Below are 21,873 nucleotides of genomic sequence, written 5' to 3'. Positions count from 1 at the left end.
CACTGTAATTTAAGTATTTATAGACTATAGGCCTACATGGGTGTAAAATGCATGACTGTGTGAATAAAGTGCAAAGCTGACATGTAAAAAGGAGTTGTATATTTAATATTACTATATGATATATACAGGACTGTCTCAGAGAATTAGAATATTGTGATAAAGTCCTATTTTCTGTAATGCAATTAAAAAAACAAAAATGTCATATATTCTGGATTCATTACAATCAAATGAAATATTGCAAGCATTTTCTTATTTTAATATTGCTGATTATGGCTTACAGTTTAAAATTAAGATTCCCAGAATATTCTAATTTTTTGAGATAGGATATTTGAGTTTTTAAGCTGTAAACCATGATCAGCAATATTAAAATAATAAAAGGCTTGCAATATTTCAGTAGATTTTTAATGAATCCAGAATGTATTACATTTTTGCATTACAGAAAATAAAGGACTTTATCATAATATTCTAATTTTCTGAGACAGTCCCTTCAGTTGGAATGAAGTTGAGTTTTCAGCACAAATGAACCCCACAGCGACCCCAGCGGTCTGTTGTTGTCATAGCAACCTATTCCCTGATTGGATGATATGTATAAACGTCGACTGCGCGTCTGATGACTCCGTCATTGGGCGACCACTCATTCGCAAAAGCGTCGACTCAAAATAAACACCGGTGAACACCGGTATGTGTCCTCATGGGCGGAGTTAACCGTCAGTCAATTTGTTTTCGATTCCACAGTTGAACCCTTTCAATTACTCATGCGTTGGGCCGTCAATATTTGAAGTTTTCAATAAAGTGAGGGAAAAAACAACAACAGAAAGCGTCAATGTCGCTCACACTTTTCATAATTTATTCCGTCAACACAAAGGCAGCAGCGACGGCTGCGGTGTCCCGCTGTACATAACGAGCGTACCTCTGCTATAGCGGCTACACTGTTGTAGCTTGTGGTGGGGAACAGTGTGCTGCAGTCAGTTGCATGAAGTTTATATGTTAAATACCAACCAAGGGTTTCATATAATTTACTGCAAACCGTAACAAGAGGGAAAATGAACAGTAGGCTTCAAGAGATCCGGGAGAGGCAAAAACTTAGACGGCAACTTTTAGCTCAACAGGCAAGTCTGCATATGTTAACAAATTCAATACATCCAGGATTAATCAACTGTCTGATCACACAAACATTGTAATTATTAATTTCTAACTAAACCAAAGGTAAAATAGATGCATGCATGTTAAGCGTAAACGATAAACGAGTTAAAGCCCAATATAGCGAACAAAAATGAAATTATAATAAACATTGCAAAATCAAGGTGCAATATTGAGTTTTCAAGTATTTGCATGTTGTTTGGTTTTTATTAATTTATATCTGATTCCAGTTAGGAGCTGAGAGCGCAGACAGCATTGGAGCTGTGCTGCACAGCAAGGATGAGCTCAAGGAGATAGAGGAGACCAGAGAAACCTGCAGGTAAGAGCATTGATCTGCTCAGATCATTGATCTGAGCAGATCAAACCATCTGATCAGATAAACATGCAGGTAAGAGCATTGATCTGATCAGATCAAACCATCTGCTCAGACCAACATGGAGGCAAGTCAGTATTAAAGGGGAAGTGCAGGAAAAAGTGATATGATTATTATGCACCCAAATACATGGACGATTATTCTACTGGGTCTTTAACACCTGCATTCATATGTTCTCTGTCTGTGGGACAAGGACATGTAAGATAAGATGAATAAGATGAATCTTTATTGTCTCCCTTAGGAGAAATTTCTCTTGGACACGAGGCACGGCGACAATCATACTCCAACAAACATATAAACAACCCTGAAGTCTTTGCCCAAACATAGAATCAACCACACTATAATTAACCCACATCAGTTCCCACTCCCGGAAAACCCATTACACAATAGAAGAAGAAACTTATTGCACAGAGCCCGACCGAACTTATTGCACGGATGTCCACATTATTGCACTGACCTACACAAAAAAAAAACCTACAAATTATTGCAAAGCCCGACTAATATTTGTTTTGAATTATTGAATATAGAGGTAGAGATATCAATCAATCAATCCAATTTTATTTGTATAGCACCTTTCATCCAGGTACATGAAATACAAAGTGCTTAACATTTTGACTGAAAAATAAGCATAATAAAAACAAAAATAAAAACTGGGAGACCAATGCACACGGACATACAATGGCCGGGTTTCCCAGATCCAACCTCTCTTAAGGATTTAAGAGAGGTTCAAAGAAGGTTTGAACTAAGAGAGAACCCTAAGATATGGGTGTTTCCCAGATGACTTCTTAACACCGTTCTTTAGTTTCGCTCTTTCAGAAGCTCTTTGGAGCAGCTGTCCGGTTCTGAAACCAACACGCAGAAACCGGGAGGAAACGTGGTGGGCGTGTGTGTGCTTTCAAAAACATGAGCCAAGAGAAGGCGAGTTTCGCAAATCGCAACGTGGAATTACAGCAATCCCTGGTTTTTCGCAGGGGTTATGTTCCAAAAAGAACCCGTGATAAGTGAAATTCTTTTTACAATTATAGAGGGCTTCAGATTGCAGAGATCGGCCCCGCCTCGCACGTATTCCACTGCTCTTCTGATGCTGCTGCATCCCGACTCCGTAGCGTCTTTTTATCCTAAACCCCGCGGTGCAGGTGGGTTTTTTCAAGAGAAGAAAATAGTTATGGGTCGTTGTCTTCGCTCTTTTTTCTTCTGGGCAAAAAGATTCTTTAATATAAACCGACACCATTGATTATATTTGAGACTGTAATGAACGATTCATCAAAGGATCCCGTTCTTCAGCTGCTGCTTCCCTGTCATCACATAGATGCGCTCGGGCACGGTGCAGGAGGATCGGTGTCACGGCTGCCTGGACAGCCCGGTCCGACAGCACGTCCAGAGGACTGAAGTGCTGACGCACGAATGCGTTCATAAAAACAGTTCTGCTTCGCGCACGGTGACGCGGTTGATTTGCAGCGAGAACATGCTGTAGAGCAGCCAAATTATCAAATAAATGATATTCATGATGATCGTTTTATTTGTGCGTAATGCATAAAGCATATACAGGAACACACTTGTTATTCCTTATTTTTCTTTTTTTTTTCCCCTTTGCTGTCACCAATAAATGCTAAACAATATAAATCTAAAGTATAAAATAGATCAAAACTTGTGCGGGGTAATATCTCATTGCTTGGTGTGATATTGATTTGCCTGACGCGGCTGGATCTGTGAGTCTTTGTTCACTAAGATGGTTGTAAAGACTGGGTCAGCAGCATCTTTCATTTCCTTCTTAATGAAAGAGATACTTAAGCTAAGAGCGACTCTGGGAAACGCGATTTTCTTTCACAGGCTCCTTAAGAAGGTTTGAAAGAAGTCTTTCGCTGTTAAGAACTACTTAACTGATCTGGGAAACCCGGCCAATATAGTTAATTAAAATGAAATAATGATAAAAATTCAAGAATTAAGGCAAAAAAATAATTGGTCCACAACAATAAAATATAATAATAATAAAAATATTACAAGACATAGATAAATAAATAAAACAAATACCTCTAAAAAATAAAGTTTGATGCTACGTAAAAGCCAGACCAAAGAGATGAGTTTAAAGATAAGGATAAGGTAAAATAGGTTTATAATTCCTCTTGCTTAGTTTCGATTGTGCTATTTGAGAAATATATCGAATGTGATAATGAATTTGCCTTCAGATGGGAAGGTTGTGGGTTCAGTCCCCCAGCCCATGCGCTTAAGTGTCCCTGGGCAGGATACTGAATCCCCCAGTGTCGCCGCTAGTCCCAAGCCCAAACACAAAAACAACAGAAAGGAGAAGGAAATTCAAGCTTTCTAAGGCTTTTTATATGATGATTTTGGTAAACTGGCCACATGTATCTAGTCTAGTTGAGTGTATCACACTGTGATCTCATGCCACATGTTTTTTTTTCTTTTTTTCTTGGTGCTCCAATTAGAGAGCAAAGAATGTAGAATTGAATGTAAAATCATTTAATTTTGCAGGTCTTCATATGACAGCTCAGTTCCCCCTTCCAAAAAGAAGCCACCGACAGAGGGAGAGGAAACAGAGGAAGATGTGGAAGAACAAAAAGTGCGGGTAATAACTTCAATTCAATTTTATTACAGAAGTTGTCTCTAGGCGCTTTCCAGAGACCCAGAACATTTACCTGAGCGATTATTACATAAACAGTGGCAGGTAAAAACTCCCCTAGTGGGAGAAAATCCTTAAGCCAAACAGTGGCAAGAAAAACTCCCCTTTAGGAGGGAATGTTTGTTGTGAATCTGCAGAAGCTTCCGATCTACCTTAAAACACAAATTCAAGTAATAACCTAGACATGGTTTCTGACAGACTTTTGAAAAGCAAATGTTGCATGTTAATTTGCATTAAGAGATATTTCAACTAAGATAGGTTGTTTAAGTATTTACGAAAGACATTACAGGTGAACATGTATCAGTGAATAATAATTAGCATCTGGCTGTTGGCTGCCTGTTTTTGAATCAGTCTTCAAGATAGATCCATCTAAACTTCTAATACTTAGATTAATGGAAGGGTCAGAAGAGAATAAGTCTCCTTGTCTCAGGACTGTCTTATATTTGTGTCAGTTTGTTTGGCAAACCAACATTTTTAGGTCAATGAGTGTGGAAAAATAGTTTGCATTTGATTGCAAAATGACTGTCTTTCAGCCTTAGTCTGATTAATACGGTGTAAGAGGAATTTACCATAACAATTAATAATACATTTTGAAGGAAAAACATGGGTAAACCAATACTGTCAGTTCGTATAAAACAATGTTCTTGGATTTTTTACCAAGTTATGCTTGTGGATATGGATAGGGCTGGGGATCGATTAAAGAGCCAAGAATCGATTCGATTCAGTCTTAAGATTCAGAATTGATTATCACTATTTGATTTAATGCAATCCAATATCGATTTGGGTTAGTGTTTTTAAAAATGTTTTTTGAGCTGTTACTTTAATTAAATGACAGTGTAGTTAAGAAACATATTAAAGTTAGTATTAAACTTGATGTCATGTTCATTTTTTGATAGTTTCACACCACATGCATGCACAAATTAAATGATGGTGACTACTGGGATTAAAGTTCATCAGGCGATCTTTAGACATACTAATCGATTTTAAGGAATTAATATGAGAATCGATGTAGAATCGGATAATTGATGTTTTTCAACACAGGCCAAGATATGGATATGATATGAAATGGAGCGGCAACATTTACAAACGTCTTTATTTACAGAACAAGGAAGAGTGTCAGGGTTCGCCGGCAGTACAAAGGTGTCGTTGCACAGATTTCGTCGCTTTTCCCACAGGTGTAATTAGCTTGTCAGTCTGTGGTCTATTGTGTATTTACATCACCATTTAGGATCGGCTCAGGTTGCCAGAACAAAGAAATGTACGATAAATATTGTGCCTCGTCTATGTTTTTTGTTTTTGTGCATGTGTTAAGGATGAAGTGGAAGTGCCGCCGCCCGATGAGAACAACCCATATGAAGAGGTGTACAAGGACTCCAGCACTTTCCTCAAGGTTGGAATCTATTTAAACTTAACTTTTCTTGTGCGTTGCTTTGTAGTAATTCAATGTGTGAGAAAGTTTCAACTTCATTACATTGTTTTTTATTGAGGTAATTAAAATTGATACCCTTAATGAACTATGTTAGGTCCCTCCTCCGCCCTTTCTATAAAAAAAAAAAAAAAAGCCTCGAGAAGTTTTGGCAAAGGTTTTGTTTTCGTTTCTCACATGAGAGTTGTGTGTAAAACTCCCTTGTTAACCTTTTGGGCGGTAAGAGGAAGTAGAGTTTTGAAAATACTGGTGAAGCGGCATAATTCCCAGTAGCACCTGATTATGAAGTCAGTTATGGGTATCGTCAACAATTTCCTTCTCTTAAAGAGATTGTTGTTTATAAGAATGTTTAGTGAACACAAATGTCATTAAACATAAGATAAATCCTGCAGGATGTGCAGTGTTGATGTGGCTGCTCGGGAACATGTATGTGGATTTTTTTAAAGCAAGTACACACATTGGGGTTTTTTTTTATAAATATACCTGCTTTATTAAGAGTGCAGAATACAAAAACAAAATACACACAAAAAAAACCTGGCACGAACTAAATTTCCTGGATAGATTTGTCATTTGTCAGTAATCCGCATTGTCACAGGGAACTAAAAAGACCTTTTGTCTGTTGGCCAGTGAAGAGTCCGAGTGGTTGGAGACACTAAGTATCTTGGATATTTATGGCACCGGGTGACTAAGTGTGAACATAAGGCATGTAGCATGAACTGACGTAGAGAAAAGAATAACCCACAGTAGTCAAAATAAAATTGTTGCTTTGTCACTATCAGATTTACTTCCTTCTACCAGAAGTTCGACATATCTCAGTCTGCGGAGGATTGCGATAAACAGGTCTTATTTTAGCTGCAGATCTAGATGCTGAAGGATGGGTTTTGTTTGGCAGCTCAACTCTGCACCTCACAAAGCTTGGGCGTTGTCTGTGGAATGTCCCGCACACAGTCAGATGATTCATGTGGCATTAACCTGCAATAACACACATGGGGCTTTGATTAAAACGAACAATTAAACAGGCAGCTGAGGTCAATGCCTGCTTTATTATATAAAATATATTTACACATCACCCCGGGGCATACAGCTGTGTAAAAGTTCAAACAAGCAGGTACAGACAAAAAGGTTGGACGAAGATTCAAAATGCATCCATTTTTTTTTGTTCTAATGTTTTCAGTCGGGAGGACACACAGCAGCACCGGCATCAAACCATTCACGTCCCCAAGTTATCTTTGTTTTCATTCAAAGCAAGCTGTTAAACTCATTTTACATCTGTGACTACTTTTATAGCTACCCATATTCGGTTTTGAAGCTCATTCTTACTTTGTGCATACTCTGTATGAAGAAAACCTATCTATGCCTTATTTTTTGTTTTTAAAAGTCCTGTACCCAAGAGGTGTGTGGAAAACATCGACGTTGGTTTCATAAAAATACATAAGTGGCCCCAACAGATTAAAAATAATTCACCATCTCTGTTTACTGACTTGATAAATGTTTGGACTTTCTGAGTGATTCAGAATCAAATAACACAGTGATACAGATGCTTTTGATCTACTTCTCTAACTTTATTTGTAATTATGTTTCTTTTTAAATTGTCATATGGATGTATATTAAAAATCAGCCCTAAAAAATCCCCCCAATATCAGAAGGATCAGTATTGTTGAAAGTGAACACATTTTAGTCTTTATGTGATTCTACATTTGTTCCACTGAATTCACATTTAAGCTTGCAGTTTTAGTTAAGCGTTTCCAGAAATATTTACTAAATATATGAGAAAATACACCAAAACATCCAGCTATTTATGAACATATCTTTTTTGAAACATTTTGGTAATAACAATGTTCTTTCCCCCTGCGTGTCATTCTCAGGGCACCCAGAGTTTGAACCCTCATAACGACTACTGTCAGCACTTTGTGGACACGGGGCATCGGCCGCAGAACTTCATCAGGGATGTCGGTAGGTGTATCCTCGTCTTTCTGAGTGTTTATAACCACATGCATGTTCGTGTTTAAGTCTGACCTGTCTTCTTCTCTTCTTAAGGTCTGGCTGACCGATTTGAGGAGTATCCTAAACTCCGAGAGTTGATCAGACTGAAAGATGAACTCATATCCACCACCAACACCCCCCCCATGTATGTTGGATGATGATGCAAATGTTGATAGGTCATTAGTTATGAGAGGAGCTGACTCTAATAGAGATGCGTATGTTTCTGTATTCAGGTATCTTCAGGCTGATCTGGAGAATTTTGACCTGCGGGATTTAAAGTGCCAGTTTGATGTGATTCTGCTTGAGCCTCCGTTAGAGGAATACTACCGAGAGTCAGGCATCAGCAACACTGAACGCTTTTGGACCTGGGATGATGTACGTATTCATGCACGCATCTTTAGCTGGTTTGCATTCAATAGTTTGGGCAAGTAAGGATTTTTTAATCAAGTTATGACTGGCTTGAAAAGTTTAGTGCAGAAAATCAGGAATAAAATATAATTTAATGAAGGAAAGAAATGTGCATGGGAGTGACTGTCAGACATATAAATATGTGTAAAATTATGAAATCTGGTTCTGTAGAGCAGTTCAATTCTTTCTTTTTTTTCCCATTTTACATTTGATCCTTTTTTTCTTAATGTTCACATATAAATCAATCCAAGATCAAGCACTGAAGAATCCCTTATTGGGTTATACTGTCACCAATTAGGTTCAGCAGCGAAGAGGTTTCTTTTCTTTTTTTTTTTCTTTTATCAGAACGAGCTAGCAAACTATATTTAAAGTATTTATCTAAGCGCATCTAGGAAAAATGAAAACAACAAGTACTATGTTAAGTTTCTGTATGAGAGCCACTTGTGCTGAAATGCTTAGAGCATCGACAAGGTCAAGTCAGGTCAAAGTTTCTTTATATAGCACATTCTCCAAAGTGTTGTACAATTTGCACTGATAAAACAAAACCATGTCCACATAAATAACAAACCAAGAACAGTATAAAATGATGCAATAAAATAATCCAATAAATAATTAGAATTAATAAATATAATTACAAAAAATAGTACCTGCATGATTTAAAAACAAAAGAAAAAACACATTTTTGCTCACTTGGCATGTTCATTATTCACATGTTGTGAATAATGAACATGCTCTGAGGAAATGCGACAGCTCTGATCAAGTGAGGGCCAAAATGAGCAAGAAACAGAATAACAACTGACAATGATGTAAAAGATTGTGCAGTATGAAAGTTGGCCGAAAATAACTCACAGTACTAGTATACCTCGCCCTGAACTCCTAGACCGTGTTATGTAAAATGTAATTGTCTGGGCATGAAACAAAAGGATACAAAATAAACACAACGTAGTGATCAGTCACGTGAACATGTCACTCTCTCTCTCTCACACGCGCAAACACACACATGGCAACAAAGGCAGAGAATGTGCAAATGTCAAAGTGTTTGTGATGCTTTGCTTTGTTATATAAGGGTTTTGCATTAGGAAAGATAGAAATTAAATCATTTTTAATATTTGTGAAGTTGCTTTCCAGATAAGAGACAAAACATTATTTCATTACTAAGTATCACAATGGTGCGCAAAGCATGTAAGCTTGTTGAAAAGTTTATAAACGAACAAACCAAAAAACAAACAAACGTGGGAATTTAAATTGATGCTGGGACGTATTTTCATATTTTTTTATCTTTATTGTAAGGTTTGTTTAGTTACCATGGTCTCCTACCCTGTTGGCAAAAACTATCCAAAAGAAACGTTGGATTCTGGTCCTGACTGTATCTCGCAAGAACTGCTTATCGCTTTATGGTCGCTTATGTCCCAGATCAACGACAATGGTCAATGGGTATAAGAGGAATCTAGTTAGAGAGCTACAGTGAACATCATGGCAGAGGCAACTAAGAAACATGTGATGGTAAGAGAAAGTGAGAAGGTGATCAATCAAGGAATCGGGACGAGAATTAATCTTGGAATAATTATTGTATGTTTTCTATATATTTTTCGGCTCTGACCTAAAAACTTGCAAAAGTTACATGGTGTCACTTTAAATACACTACAATCGTGCAGTCGTATTTGCTGTATTGATTTCCTTAACATGGATTCACTTCTCGTCATTGCTGAATAAGAAGCGTCATTGCACAAGGAAATGGTTAATGAAGGCATCTTGCGTATTTCGTGTCGGATGAATTCCCCGTTTCTGTGTGGGAATGATCATCATTACCACCGCAGCAGTTCAGGCACATGTCAGGTTGGAAGTGATGAGTGTGTTTTATTAGGTCTGACTTTGTTGGAGCTGCAGAATGTTATGAAAAAAGCACCATGGGGTCATCAAGACATGACTGCAACATGTTCAGTTGGCACAAAATGTATGTACAGATGTGTGTGTCTAAAAAGGATCTTATTGAATATGCTTATGTTATCATGTGATCATTTCCCCCCTCTGCTTTTGTAGATAATGAGACTGGAGATTGAGGAGATATCAGCTTTACGTTCCTTCGTCTTTCTCTGGTGTGGCTCTGGAGAAGGACTGGACTTGGGCAGAATGGTAAAATAATCTATTTGATGTAATAATCGACACAAAGCAGCTGCACTTCTTCCAGACAAAAACATATATAAATCCATAACAGGGTAGCTGTATCTAAAATATTTCATTTTTTCTTTCCTGGTTCGTGGTTTGGCTTCATAAAACAGTCATAATACCGTATTTTTTCTTCTGGTAAATAGATATCCTTCAAGTGTGGAACTTGTTGGATGTGACAAATACGGAGGTTTAATAAACATTTCTTGAAATCTATTTGAGCAAAAGTATTTGTTTTTTATGTCTGAACTATTCATATGTACTCTCAGCAAATGGGTTCACTTTGTTTGTCGAGCAAACAAACATACAAAGACATTTTTTGCTTTGTGGGTTTGCTTGTATGAGCTTATCAGTAACGTAATCACAGGCCTGCCCTGTGGATATGAATATTATAACCTTTTCCAAAACTGGTATACTGTATTTGAATTGAACGTTGTTTTTTTTTTTTACCCATATCATCTTTTTCTCATTCCCATTTATTCATCTGCGGTATAATAATACATGTCCTTTAACTAAATACTTAAGACGTTTTTTTTTTTACATTTAGCAAATTATATTTTCGAAAGCCCATGTTAAAGATGTGTCCCCAGTTCTCTCAAGCATTAGAGACTATAATCAGAATCATGTTTATTTGGCCAAATCAGGTCAAACAAGACATGGAATTTGACTCGGTTATTTTCGCTCACTGTACAGTAAATAGGCAATAGGCAAATGACAGCTCTTATTAACATATATACAATTTAAGAAATTGTGAAAGGTGCAGCAGTCGAGTTAGACATGATTATTGAAAGGTGCATTGTTACAGCATATAATTGTGGTTGTGATTATTATTATTATTGCACAGTGGTTGATTACTCTGAGACTCTGAGTGATGAGTTCATCAGAGCAACAGCTTGGGGAAAGAGTAAGAAGTAAGCTAAGTAAGAAGCCAAATGAGAGTGGAAGCAACATTTATGCTTGTTTAGACTGCTTAAGTGGTCAGTTGTCAGGCGATTTAAAACAAAAAAAAAAAGTCTTGGGTTTTACAGAATTTACATTATTTAAAGTAATAATTATGACATAAGCTTTAGTGTGCATGTCCTGCGGCTGTATTTCATCAATGCAGACATTTCAGAGTCTAAACCGATAATCTGCTTTATCCACACAATACAAATGTCTGTCGTTGCAGATCTGATGCAACTCGTGAAATTGTATAGATTGTTGTCAATGTCAGTGTGCTATATGAATAAGTAAGCCTAGCCTTACTCGTGATGCCTCCATCTCAGTGCCTCAGGAAGTGGGGTTTCCGGAGGTGTGAGGACATCTGCTGGATCAAGACCAACAAGAATAACCCGGGCAAGACCAAAGCACTGGATCCAAAAGCAGTGTTCCAGAGCACCAAGGTACACTTCACATACCTCCATCACTAAACCCAGACAAAGAAATATCTAACTTTGCATTCACATTAACATAAAACATTGTCAGTGTCTTTGCTTACTGAAAATTGTGGATGAAGACATTTTTAATTTAAGACTCATCTAGACATGTTGCAGTAACAGTAACCATATGTTGCACCAATGAATTACTAATGACAAAATACTTCTCTGTGGAGCTCCACTGGAGGTACGGTGCATGATTGTTTGGCGATTTCTGGCCCACTTTCCAGTCCATACCTGTCATTTGGATTAGGGCATGGTGATCATAAATGCCACAGAAAGCTATTGTTTCTCATGACTGTGGGTGGTATCAGCTTGGAGGAACACACACCCGACAAAAATAGAAATGATTTGTTGTAGGATTAAAGTGAGCCGTCAGCACAGCTTGGTATGAATCTGATGTAACTTTTTTTCTCTAAACTGGAACACAATGGAACAATTGTGTTCCACTCTCAGCACAGGTCTCAAAGGTTTAGGTTTTTCGTTTTTATTTATAAACTTTCTGCACATTCACATTTCTCGTTGATTTTATTTACATATTTATATTTTAGCACAGTGGTTCCCAAATGGGGGTACGTGAAGGCACTCCAGGGGCTACGTGAGATTTTAAAATATACATATATTTAAAAAGTAGCATCCGTGTAAAACTCGGAAAATAAATATTTCATAAATAATTGAGGAAAATATAAGTCTAAATTCATAAAATGAATTTTATCTTCAGGAGTAGGCTATTCAACTTATTATCCTAAAACCCCAGAGTCTCCCCCACACCAGGATGGTTCCACCTAACCTGTCAAATGCCACCTGGATTCACCTGTCAATCACTTGGACCAACGATGGAGTCGTGGTTGAAGCGTAGCAGCAATATTTTTATGTTTAATAAATCAGTTACTGATGGCACAGTGCTCTGTTTTAGGTCTTATTTTTACAACCAAAAGTGCTTTGCGCTGGTTAGGGGGTACTTGGCTGAAAAAATATTTCACAGGGGGTACAACACTGAAAAAAGGTTGAGAACCACTGTTTTAGCAAACCCGATACTAAAATCAACAGCAAGCTGTTCGCTGCTATAAGAGTTGAGATCACTGTGAAAAGAACAGGAAGAAAAAGTAAGAGTAACAGGGTTTTTCTGGTTGTACAGGGTCTGTACTTGAAACTCTACTTCCATCTCTAGTTTCACAGTAGGTGGGGCTCACATTGCTTCATTGCATGAAAACGCACACACACTTTCATGTACAAACTCAAACAAATCTGATGATCGTGTGTCACTTGACTCAAACCACAAATAAGGTTTGGAAATATTTGGGATTAAGACAAATGAATGGCTCTCCAAACCCAACAATGCTTCATTCTTAAATAAGAGCTATTGTATTGTAACAAACACCTCATTTAAAGTTAAGCTTATTGCACTGTGCCAATGCATGAACATATACTTTGTATTTTCAGAGGCAATGTTTTATTATAAATCAAGCTTTTTTTTAAACATGATATTACATTTTATTCAAATAACAATATCTATCCCATTTTTTCCATGACAATAAATGTTATAAGATAAGATAAGATAATCCTTTAATAGTCCCACAGAGGGGAAATTTGCAGTTTACAGCAGCAAAGGGGATAGTGCAAAAACAAGAGGCATCAATAGAAATAGTTATAACAAAAAGTAGTAATATCAGTATGATACACTATAAACAGTAAACTGGTATATACAATAATTATAATAAGAAGAAAAATAAATAATAAGAATACTGGTATATAAAAAATAACAGACTGATATTTACAGATGGGTATTTACACATTTGCACGTTGCAGTGAAGATATTGCATATTATTGTTATCCAGTAAAAGTTCAGGTATTGTGGCAGACCTTTCTCCAGATGCTAAACATACACCTCGATTAACTTAAATGTACCCCAAAAATAGTGTAAACTTTATCTGACAAGGGGCAACAATAACAACACATTTATTTCATTCATTCCAGGAGCACTGCTTGATGGGAATCAAGGGAACGGTGCACAGGAGCACTGACGGGGACTTCATCCATGCCAATGTGGACATTGACTTGATCATCACTGAGGAGCCGGAAATGGGAAATGTGGAGAAGCCGGTGGAAATCTTCCACATCATTGAGCACTTCTGTTTGGCCCGCAGGAGGCTGCACCTGTTCGGAAGAGACTCAACAATCAGACCAGGTAAGATGAACGAGCTCTTTCCTCAGGATATATTAACTCCGAGGTTTTAGGATAACATTCTGAGTGGTTTCTTTTCTGTCTGCCACAGCTTGTTTATCAACCAACATCATGTTGATTTGTTTTCTTACATTTCTAGGATGGCTGACAGTTGGTCCGACCTTGACGAACACCAACTTTAACCCAGAGACCTATGTCTCGCATTTCACCATGCCTGACACGTATCTATCCGGCTGCACGGAGGAAATAGAGAGGCTGCGACCCAAATCCCCTGTGAAGATGAAGTCGGACCGCGGCGGCGGCGCCCCGAGAGGAGGACGTGGAGGGCCAAACTCTGGCAGAGGCGGAGACAGAGGCAGAGAAAGAAACCGCCCAAATTTCCGGGGGGATAGAGGAGGGTTCAGAGGAAGGGGAGGGCCACATCGCGGGTTTCAACCTCGCTAGAGCAACAAACTCATTCCTGCCAGACTGAAAGTATCAAACACAAGCTCATATTTTGTTTTAAGTTGTTTTGGATAGTACGTTGCAGCTGAAAAGCTAGCAAGTGTGACCAGTCTTTTTCTTATTTTTTTTTTTTTTAATGATTTAATATGTGATAATTTTTTCATGACTATACATTGAATTGTACTGTACATGTATTGTCAGAATAAACTCTTTCTGATATTTTTGTTTACATATTAAGTTTTTGTTGAATACATTGTGAAAATGATATGTATACCTACAGATTATAAAAAAAGTTACATGGAAAATTCCACTAATCATCAATCCATGATGAAAACGATCACACAGGACTGTCTCATAAAATTAGAATATTGTGATAAAGTCCTTTATTTTCTGTAATGTGAAAATGTCATACATTCTGGATTCATTACAAATCAACTGAAATATTGCAAGCCTTTTATTATTTTAATATTGCTGATCATGGCTTACAGTTTTAAAAAACTCAAATATCCTATTTCAAAAAATTAGAATATTCTGGGAATCTTAATCTTAAGATTTAAGCCATAATCAGCAATATTAAAATAATAAAAGGCTTGCAATATTTCCGTTGATTTGTAATGAATCCAGAATGTATGACATTTTTTTTTTTTTTAATTGCATTACAGAAAATAAAGAACTTTATCACAATATTCAAATTTTCTGAGACAGTCCTGTAAGCGGACGGTCAGACCTCTATAAAAGCAGAGCGTCTGGCAGTTTGCTGGTATGCAGTGTTAAAATGTGTGCTAACACAATGCTTAACGGTGCTGACATAAGTAATGGTGAGAGAGTCTTCCAAAAGCAAAACACATTCAAGAGCGTTGCCAATCTCCCAGTAAATTTAGGCAAGGGTCAGACTGTATAATGATAATAAAAATATGAAAAATACCAACAGCTACATCTCAGACCCTTTAACTATGGTTTATTTTGAAGGGCTTCCAAGAGAAAGCCTCTTCTGTTTTAAAAGAAGCATAACTGCTGTTTGCAAAACTACATTTGAACAAAATACATGACCTCTGGAACAATGTCCCATGGACAGGACGAGACTAAATTCAAGTTGCTTGGTGTGACTGCTCAATTCCCACTTTGGTGAAAACCAAGGTGTTTCGGCAGAGTTGCCTCATACTCGCTGTCAAGCCTGATAGTGGATGGCTGACGGTTTGGGGTTGCTTTGCAGTTACTGAGGAAAGACTTGGATGCAAATGTGAGGCCATCCTTCCTAGAAATTGGTCATACAATAGGACATTGACCGCCCCAAAATATCTGCAAATCTACATGAGAATAAATGGAAAAACTAGCAAATCAAGGTTTTGAATGGCCTCGTCAAATGTCCAGACTTCAACGCCTTTAAGCTATTGAGGTGAGACTTTTAAGAGCTGCATGTCCCGAAAGCTCAGTGAACTGAAGCATTGTTGTCAGGAACAATAGACCAAAATTCCTGCACAATGACGCGAGAGACTGATAAAGTCAAAAAGGAAACGAAAAGTTGTGAAAGCTGGATCTACAAGCTACTGGAGTGTGGGAGTACCTAGAATTGCCCACATGACTTTTTTCAGTTGAAGCTTCTTTTAGTAAATAAATAATGGCACAGTCAAACATTGTTTTTCTTAGGTTGTATTAACTTAATATTAGGAATGACTACAAGAATGACTTTTCATATTTTCATTATGTTAAAACACCTTGAATTGACTTGCTGAAATGTGGTATCCAAATAAACTTGTCTTGCCTTGCCTTACAACCGGGTGACTGTTATGTTGTTGCGCAAAGGAAAGGGTTAAAAGAAAGGTGCTAATTTTTGTGCTGTACTGTTAACTTGTGAACTGACTATATCATCAAAATAATGATTTATAGACCTTCATTTGAATTCAATTCAATTCAATTTTATTTAGATAGCGTCTGTTAAAACAGAAGTTGTCTCTAGGCGCTTTCCAGAGACCTGGAACATGATCCTTGAGCATTTCATTTTAGCTGCTTGAGAAACCCAATGACATCTCACTTATCTCAGCAGTCGCCAGCATATTTGGCATGTGTGTCTGTGCTGCACGCACATCATCTCTGCTGAAGCTGATTGGTTGTGAGCTTCTGTTCATGCTTGTCCTGCGTGTCGTCAGGCATGCACAGGGAATGGCGATCTGGCAGTGTTGCGATTTGAGGAATTCTACACAAGCACCCCGACATACCATAGTTTGTGTGTACTCGTTCCGAAGCAACTTAAAATCCCCTCAAGAGGAGATGTTGCTTAACAGTTTCACATGGCATTTTCTGGCTGTTGTGACTTCTTTTTTCCTTTTCATATTTTGAGCCATTGTCTTCAGAGATCTGAGCGTACATGCATTCTCGTCTGAATGAAGCTAATCCATTTGGAACAATGGCAGTACTCATGTAAAACATTTTCATGTTTAAGTTGTCAAAATGGGATAAACGGGTGCTATTTCACAAAACACCTGTGGTTTAGTACAATCACAAAGAGCAGTTCACATGGCTGAAAACTCTTAAACTTAGGGTGCTTTCACACCTGTCCCGTTTGGAGCAGTTGTTCCGAAACAGGGAGCGTTTCCCCCTAAAGATCGGTTGGTTTGGTATATGTGAACACAGCAATCGCGCTCGGATGCGGGACAAAACAAGCGAGCCAAGATCACGTAGGAGAGGTGGTCTCGGCTCGCTTCCATTTCAGACCTGTAGCGGTTCGTTTGCAGTGAGGAACATAATCGCACACAGAAACAAACTAGCCACACTCGCTTACGATGCTCCATAGTTGTTTTTCCCGGGGTACGGAAGAGGAAACTCCTTCCGCGTTCATTTCTGACCAATGAGAGAACAGTTGGTCCACGCATGGCATTTGTTAACAGCTTTGACCGCTACAGATGGTTTTACCTTGTGAACACAAACGCCACAAACGAAAAACGAAACAACTTTATCGATTTAGCCCCTGAATCGGAACAAAACAAACAGGCCACAGGTCTGAAAGCTCCCTAAGTCTATGAATGACACATTTTGTTTAGGGGTACATGAGATTCTGTTACTCAATAAAGAGTTTCAGTTGTGCCTGTTAGAGTAGAATAACTACTAAATTGACCATAGCAACTATGGTTAAGTTTCTGGTGCTTCTCTCTTCCCTTGACATAAACATTTTAAGAGTTTGAATAAAATATTCTATAATCTCCGTGCATGTTGCAAGCATTTGAGATACATTTCTCCCGAATAAGGGACAGAAATAGTAAAGAGATCATTTGAATAATGTTTATATGCCGGACAAACTTAAATGACAACAGGATCATGATTTTTGCTGCATACTACTCAGTAACTCAGTGAAACAGACAAGACCCTGACCAATGGCTGTGTCAACTTCCATAAGGTATAATGCAGACACAGTGCAGCTTCACTTGTGTTTGGGGTTTTATGAAGACTGTAGTTACATTTGAAATGCACTGGGACCGGATGTGTGGAGATGATCATGCTAAATCGTCTGCTACAACTTAAATTTCTGTTTTTTAATGCTGTAGGCTGTGTAGGTTTTCAGTATACCTCAGTTTTGACACTTGTCACACAGGAAGTAAATCATCCGTACACGGTCATAAATACTTTACACCGTTTCAACACATTTGCTTCCCTATCATTAAATATTTCATGTGACCGTTGTGGGTGTTAGTGATGTATTAATGTCTTAATATTCATCTGAGATTAGCACAAAAAAAAACTACAACCAAAACAGCATGATTAAAGAGCTCAAATGTCATGCTTATTTATCCTGTGGTGTACATCAACCTGTAGTAAGTACTCACACATATTTCAGGATTTGAGGAATCTGGGCTTTAGGCAAGGGAATGCAAGGTACGTTTATTTGTATAGCGTAATTCAACACAAGGTAATTCAAAGTGCTTTACATCAATGTTTTAGGATGAGTATCTGTTGGAGTAAGGCCAAAAGAAATTATGTTCATAACAGGAAAAGCAGGCTTAATTTCTATTTCTCTATAAACAGACCTCACCTGGGAAATTATATGTATATATATATATATATATATATATATATATATATATATATATATATATATATATATATATATATATATATATATATATATACTGTATATAAGTAACTGATTTAAAGTCACATCTTAAAAATAATGGCATGAAGAGGATAGTTTTCTGAAATCAATCCATAAACAGAAGGCTTGATCATGAGACAGTTTGATATAAATAAACTTCACTGTATTCGGGAAAAATGAGGATGTAGTCACAACATGGACCGTAATAAAAACCGATAAACGTCAGTGAGGTGTTTTTTAAGGCTGTTGGCTGCCTGCCAGCTGCCACTCAAATAAAGTTTCTAGAAGAATTTGCCCGTACACATATAACTGCATGTTTGTATAATTACACACGGCATAATACGGAGTAACGTAGACTTTGTTTGCATTCATTTCAAAATTGAAAAGTTGTTTTTTTTTTTTAAACCATTTTTTCACCTTTGAAAACGTCTTTTTGTCATGGAATATAAGTAAGATGTGTTTTGAACCTACAATTAAAATGAGTAAATATTCAAACATAAAAACTATTTAACTGAGTATGCTGACACAGAAAGCTGAATAAAATTGCACAAGAATGGTTGACTGTTATGATTCTAATAACGCATCCAACAACGCACTTTTCATTCTCTGAATGCAATTCTTTCCATTTTCCCTCAGTGTAAGCAGAGGGCTACTATTTTTCTCTTGACGTGATATTCTCAGCATGGTGTTTCTTTTCAACATAAATTGAGTAATCTCTCAAAGCTCTGGGTCTTAAGCCACATTCATGGATGCGTCATCATAATTTGCAACCTTAACGTCACAGTTTTTCATGAATAGTGTCTGTTTTGTTTCGGACGGCTTAGTTATGAACACAAACCCGCACTGTCCTGAGATCTATGACCGAGAGCCAAATATAGCACCCTGAAAGAAAAGTCCCGTCATTTTGATAAAGATAGCATATACTTAGGTTTCTTGTTATGCAATTAGATTAATTATGAGTATGTCCTCAGTCTTGAATGTACATAATTCAAAACACCTTTTCAGCATTTAACTACAAGAACCTGTAAATTCTAAGAATTAGCCTTGGCTAGGCTTTGGGAGTCAATACACCGAGACCCACATACATTCATATTCATCTATCTATCTATTAGTTTACGTACTAGTTGACATCAAAAACATAGATAACAGAAATAGAGATGGTTCTTTTTCTCTTAAATTAAGAATTACATTCAGATTTTCACTTTTTAAATGGCTTAAATGATGTGGGTTCCACTAATCTTACAACAATAAAATGAAAACATGTAAAAATGCTAAACTTAGTAAATGGACATTATTCGGCCTGCCGTACTTAACGCATACAGAGCTTATAGTACAACCTGCAAGTGTGGATTCTGTTGTGTATTTTCCATTTGTTTTAATTGTAATACTTTAGACATAGCCTATTTAAACCTGAAAAGTTACACTTTGATTGCATCTCAGCTGTTTTATTTCAAATCCATTGAGGTGGTATGTAAAGGAAAGTTCATGAAAACTCTGCCATTATCCAAATCCTTTTCAGATCTAACTGTATATCTGACTTATTTAGTGATTATTTTGATGTGAGCCTGAAGAGCAAGAGCAGGGCACGATGACCATAAAAGGAATACAGCCTTGTTCCTTGATTCTCGTTAGATACAAGATATCAATCAAGAAATCTGGCCCCACATTTCTAAGCCGTGGTTACAACCACGGCTGCAGGGATGGTTTAAAATATGTTTCCCCACAAATAATCTAAGGATTTGTGGCAAGATAGTAGCCTATTTGTTTCTCGCGTTTGTGAGTTCGCAATGGGAGTCGTCTTAGTGATGGTCGTCCTTCTGGTTCTCCCATCTCCGCAAACGAATTCAGTTATTATTGGTTTGTTGGAGACATTTTCACTATATGTGAACTTATATTCACTTAAAGCAATTAAATTCATATATCTTTACTAATATCATTTTTTAAGCTTGTATTTAAGCATGTATTTGTCCTAATCATTACAACTGACGATAGCCATCATGTACGTATCATGATGTACTCTCCAGGAACTAAAAAAAAAAAAAGAAAGAAAAGAAATCTGCTCACCATTGGCTTTGAACAGTAGCTTTGTGTAATGTAGACTAACCTGCTCTTCTTCAAAGGTTTGACCACACCCGCAAGCTAGAAGAGTTCCCCATTGTAATGCAAATGCCAGGAAGGAGATAAGTCACAGTTTTAAGTGAACAGCTTTTAATTTTCCAACTAATTTTGCTGATTGAATATGTTCAACCCACTTTCAGTTCTCATGTTTTACTTTATGTGTCAGAACATAATTAGAAATAAATAATAAGAAAGCAATAAGAAAAAATAAATAAATAAGTAAACAAAACTATATTACACAATCACAAGGAAGTATTAAACAGACCAGCACTTGTCATGTGGCCAAAGGAGCATGAGCTTACTGTAGTTTAACCTGGGTTACAGCATGTGTTTTATGTCCCAGATGTGGTCCATAATGCCATTACCTACTTTGACATGAATTACAGAAATGAATGTGAGGGCCACATGTGGCTCAAAGGCCAGAGGAAAATGTATCCCTGGGCCTTGTCTAGTAGATATCTACTTCAATTTAGGTACCCAGCATTTTGTAAGTCAAGATGTGGACCAAAGAACACTGCAGATGTTTAATTGGGTTAAAGGAGCATGAGGCTCCTTTAAGAAATCAGACTCATTAGCGCCACCCTTCGCCACAATGGCCGTCGGGGGTACTGCAGCCAACAGCGAAGCTGGCACGGGAGAACGGGGAAAACTTAAAACCTATACGCATTTTTTTCATGAATCCTGCCTCAATCCTGCCTCATGCTCCTTTAAATTACAGTACCAGTGATTTTTTAATCTTTTTATGTAAAGCACTTTGAATTGTCTTGTTCTTGAAATGTGCTATACAAATAAACTTGCCTGGCCTTTCCTTGCCTTGCCTTGCCTTGCCTTGCCTTGCCTTGCCTTGCCTTGCCTTGCCTTGCGCATTTTGTGTACATTTATGCTGATCCTTTCATTGCTAAGAGGCTGCACTAAACACAAAATAATTTGTGACTCTGGTATCTTTTTTGCACAGCTGTTTTTCCCCATCTGCTGACCTAGAAGCCAATAGTTTACAATCATTTCAAGAGGTCCTTCAGAGGGAAATGACTTGTTTGCTGCTCAAATCTTGCCTTCTGTTGACTTAGAATAGCTAGTCAAACACTTAACGTTACACTGTGTTTATACATGCATTATGGATTTCAAACACTCTTAAAGTCACAAATACTCCGGATTTTAAAACGTTCTGTCACTTTGAGTAACTCACATACAGGTTAATTCACTCTCCGTTCAGTGCATCAGTTCAAATCCTTTGAAGGTGCTATCAAATAAATAAATAAATCAGTATATCACTTTATGATCAGAATAACATAACACAGTAATCTATCTCTTAAAAAAATAGCTTATGACTGTCGTTAAATCCACTCAAAAGTGTGTCAAAAATATGAAATGCTGCTTTATGCTTTATGCTCTGCTGCTATCCTTTACGTCATGGCAGTAATGACTGCAGGTAAGAATGCTTCAAAGAACATGGTTTCTAAAATTAGGTGTTTCCATATTTCTGCTTTGTCATC

The 21,873-nt window shown here is 37.4% G+C and overlaps 1 protein-coding gene across 2 annotated transcripts; it reads left to right on the top strand.

The window, feature by feature from the left end:
* Positions 1–931: 931 nt before the first annotated feature.
* On the top strand, positions 932–14,397 carry mettl14 (methyltransferase 14, N6-adenosine-methyltransferase subunit). 2 transcript variants are annotated; one of them, XM_061730016.1, is made up of 11 exons: positions 932–1,109; positions 1,371–1,459; positions 4,004–4,091; positions 5,464–5,541; positions 7,443–7,530; positions 7,615–7,705; positions 7,794–7,935; positions 10,009–10,101; positions 11,400–11,516; positions 13,527–13,737; positions 13,874–14,397. In XM_061730016.1, exons 1-11 carry the CDS (start codon positions 1,044–1,046, stop codon positions 14,176–14,178), a joined length of 1,368 nt encoding a protein of 455 aa, XP_061586000.1. In that variant the 5' UTR covers positions 932–1,043; the 3' UTR covers positions 14,179–14,397. The 2 variants fall into 2 exon arrangements, with proteins under 2 accessions (XP_061586000.1, XP_061585993.1); XM_061730009.1 differs by having other exon boundaries at positions 4,004–4,097.
* The last annotated feature ends 7,476 nt before the right edge of the window (positions 14,398–21,873 follow it).

Source organism: Cololabis saira, chromosome 1 (genome assembly GCF_033807715.1).
Source record: "Cololabis saira isolate AMF1-May2022 chromosome 1, fColSai1.1, whole genome shotgun sequence".
NCBI lineage: Eukaryota > Metazoa > Chordata > Actinopteri > Beloniformes > Belonidae > Cololabis > Cololabis saira.
Note: the sequence above shows the minus strand (reverse complement) of the source record. Positions and strands in the feature narration are given on the sequence as shown.

Bases quoted from the DNA above. Each gene is read 5' to 3' on its own strand.
- mettl14 (XM_061730009.1), top strand. From the start codon at position 1,044: ATGAACAGTAGGCTTCAAGAGATCCGGGAGAGGCAAAAACTTAGACGG. The intron at 10,102-11,399 runs GTAAAATAATCT...CCTCCATCTCAG, and splicing joins GACTGGACTTGGGCAGAATG to TGCCTCAGGAAGTGGGGTTT. The intron at 13,738-13,873 runs GTAAGATGAACG...TTACATTTCTAG, and splicing joins AGACTCAACAATCAGACCAG to GATGGCTGACAGTTGGTCCG.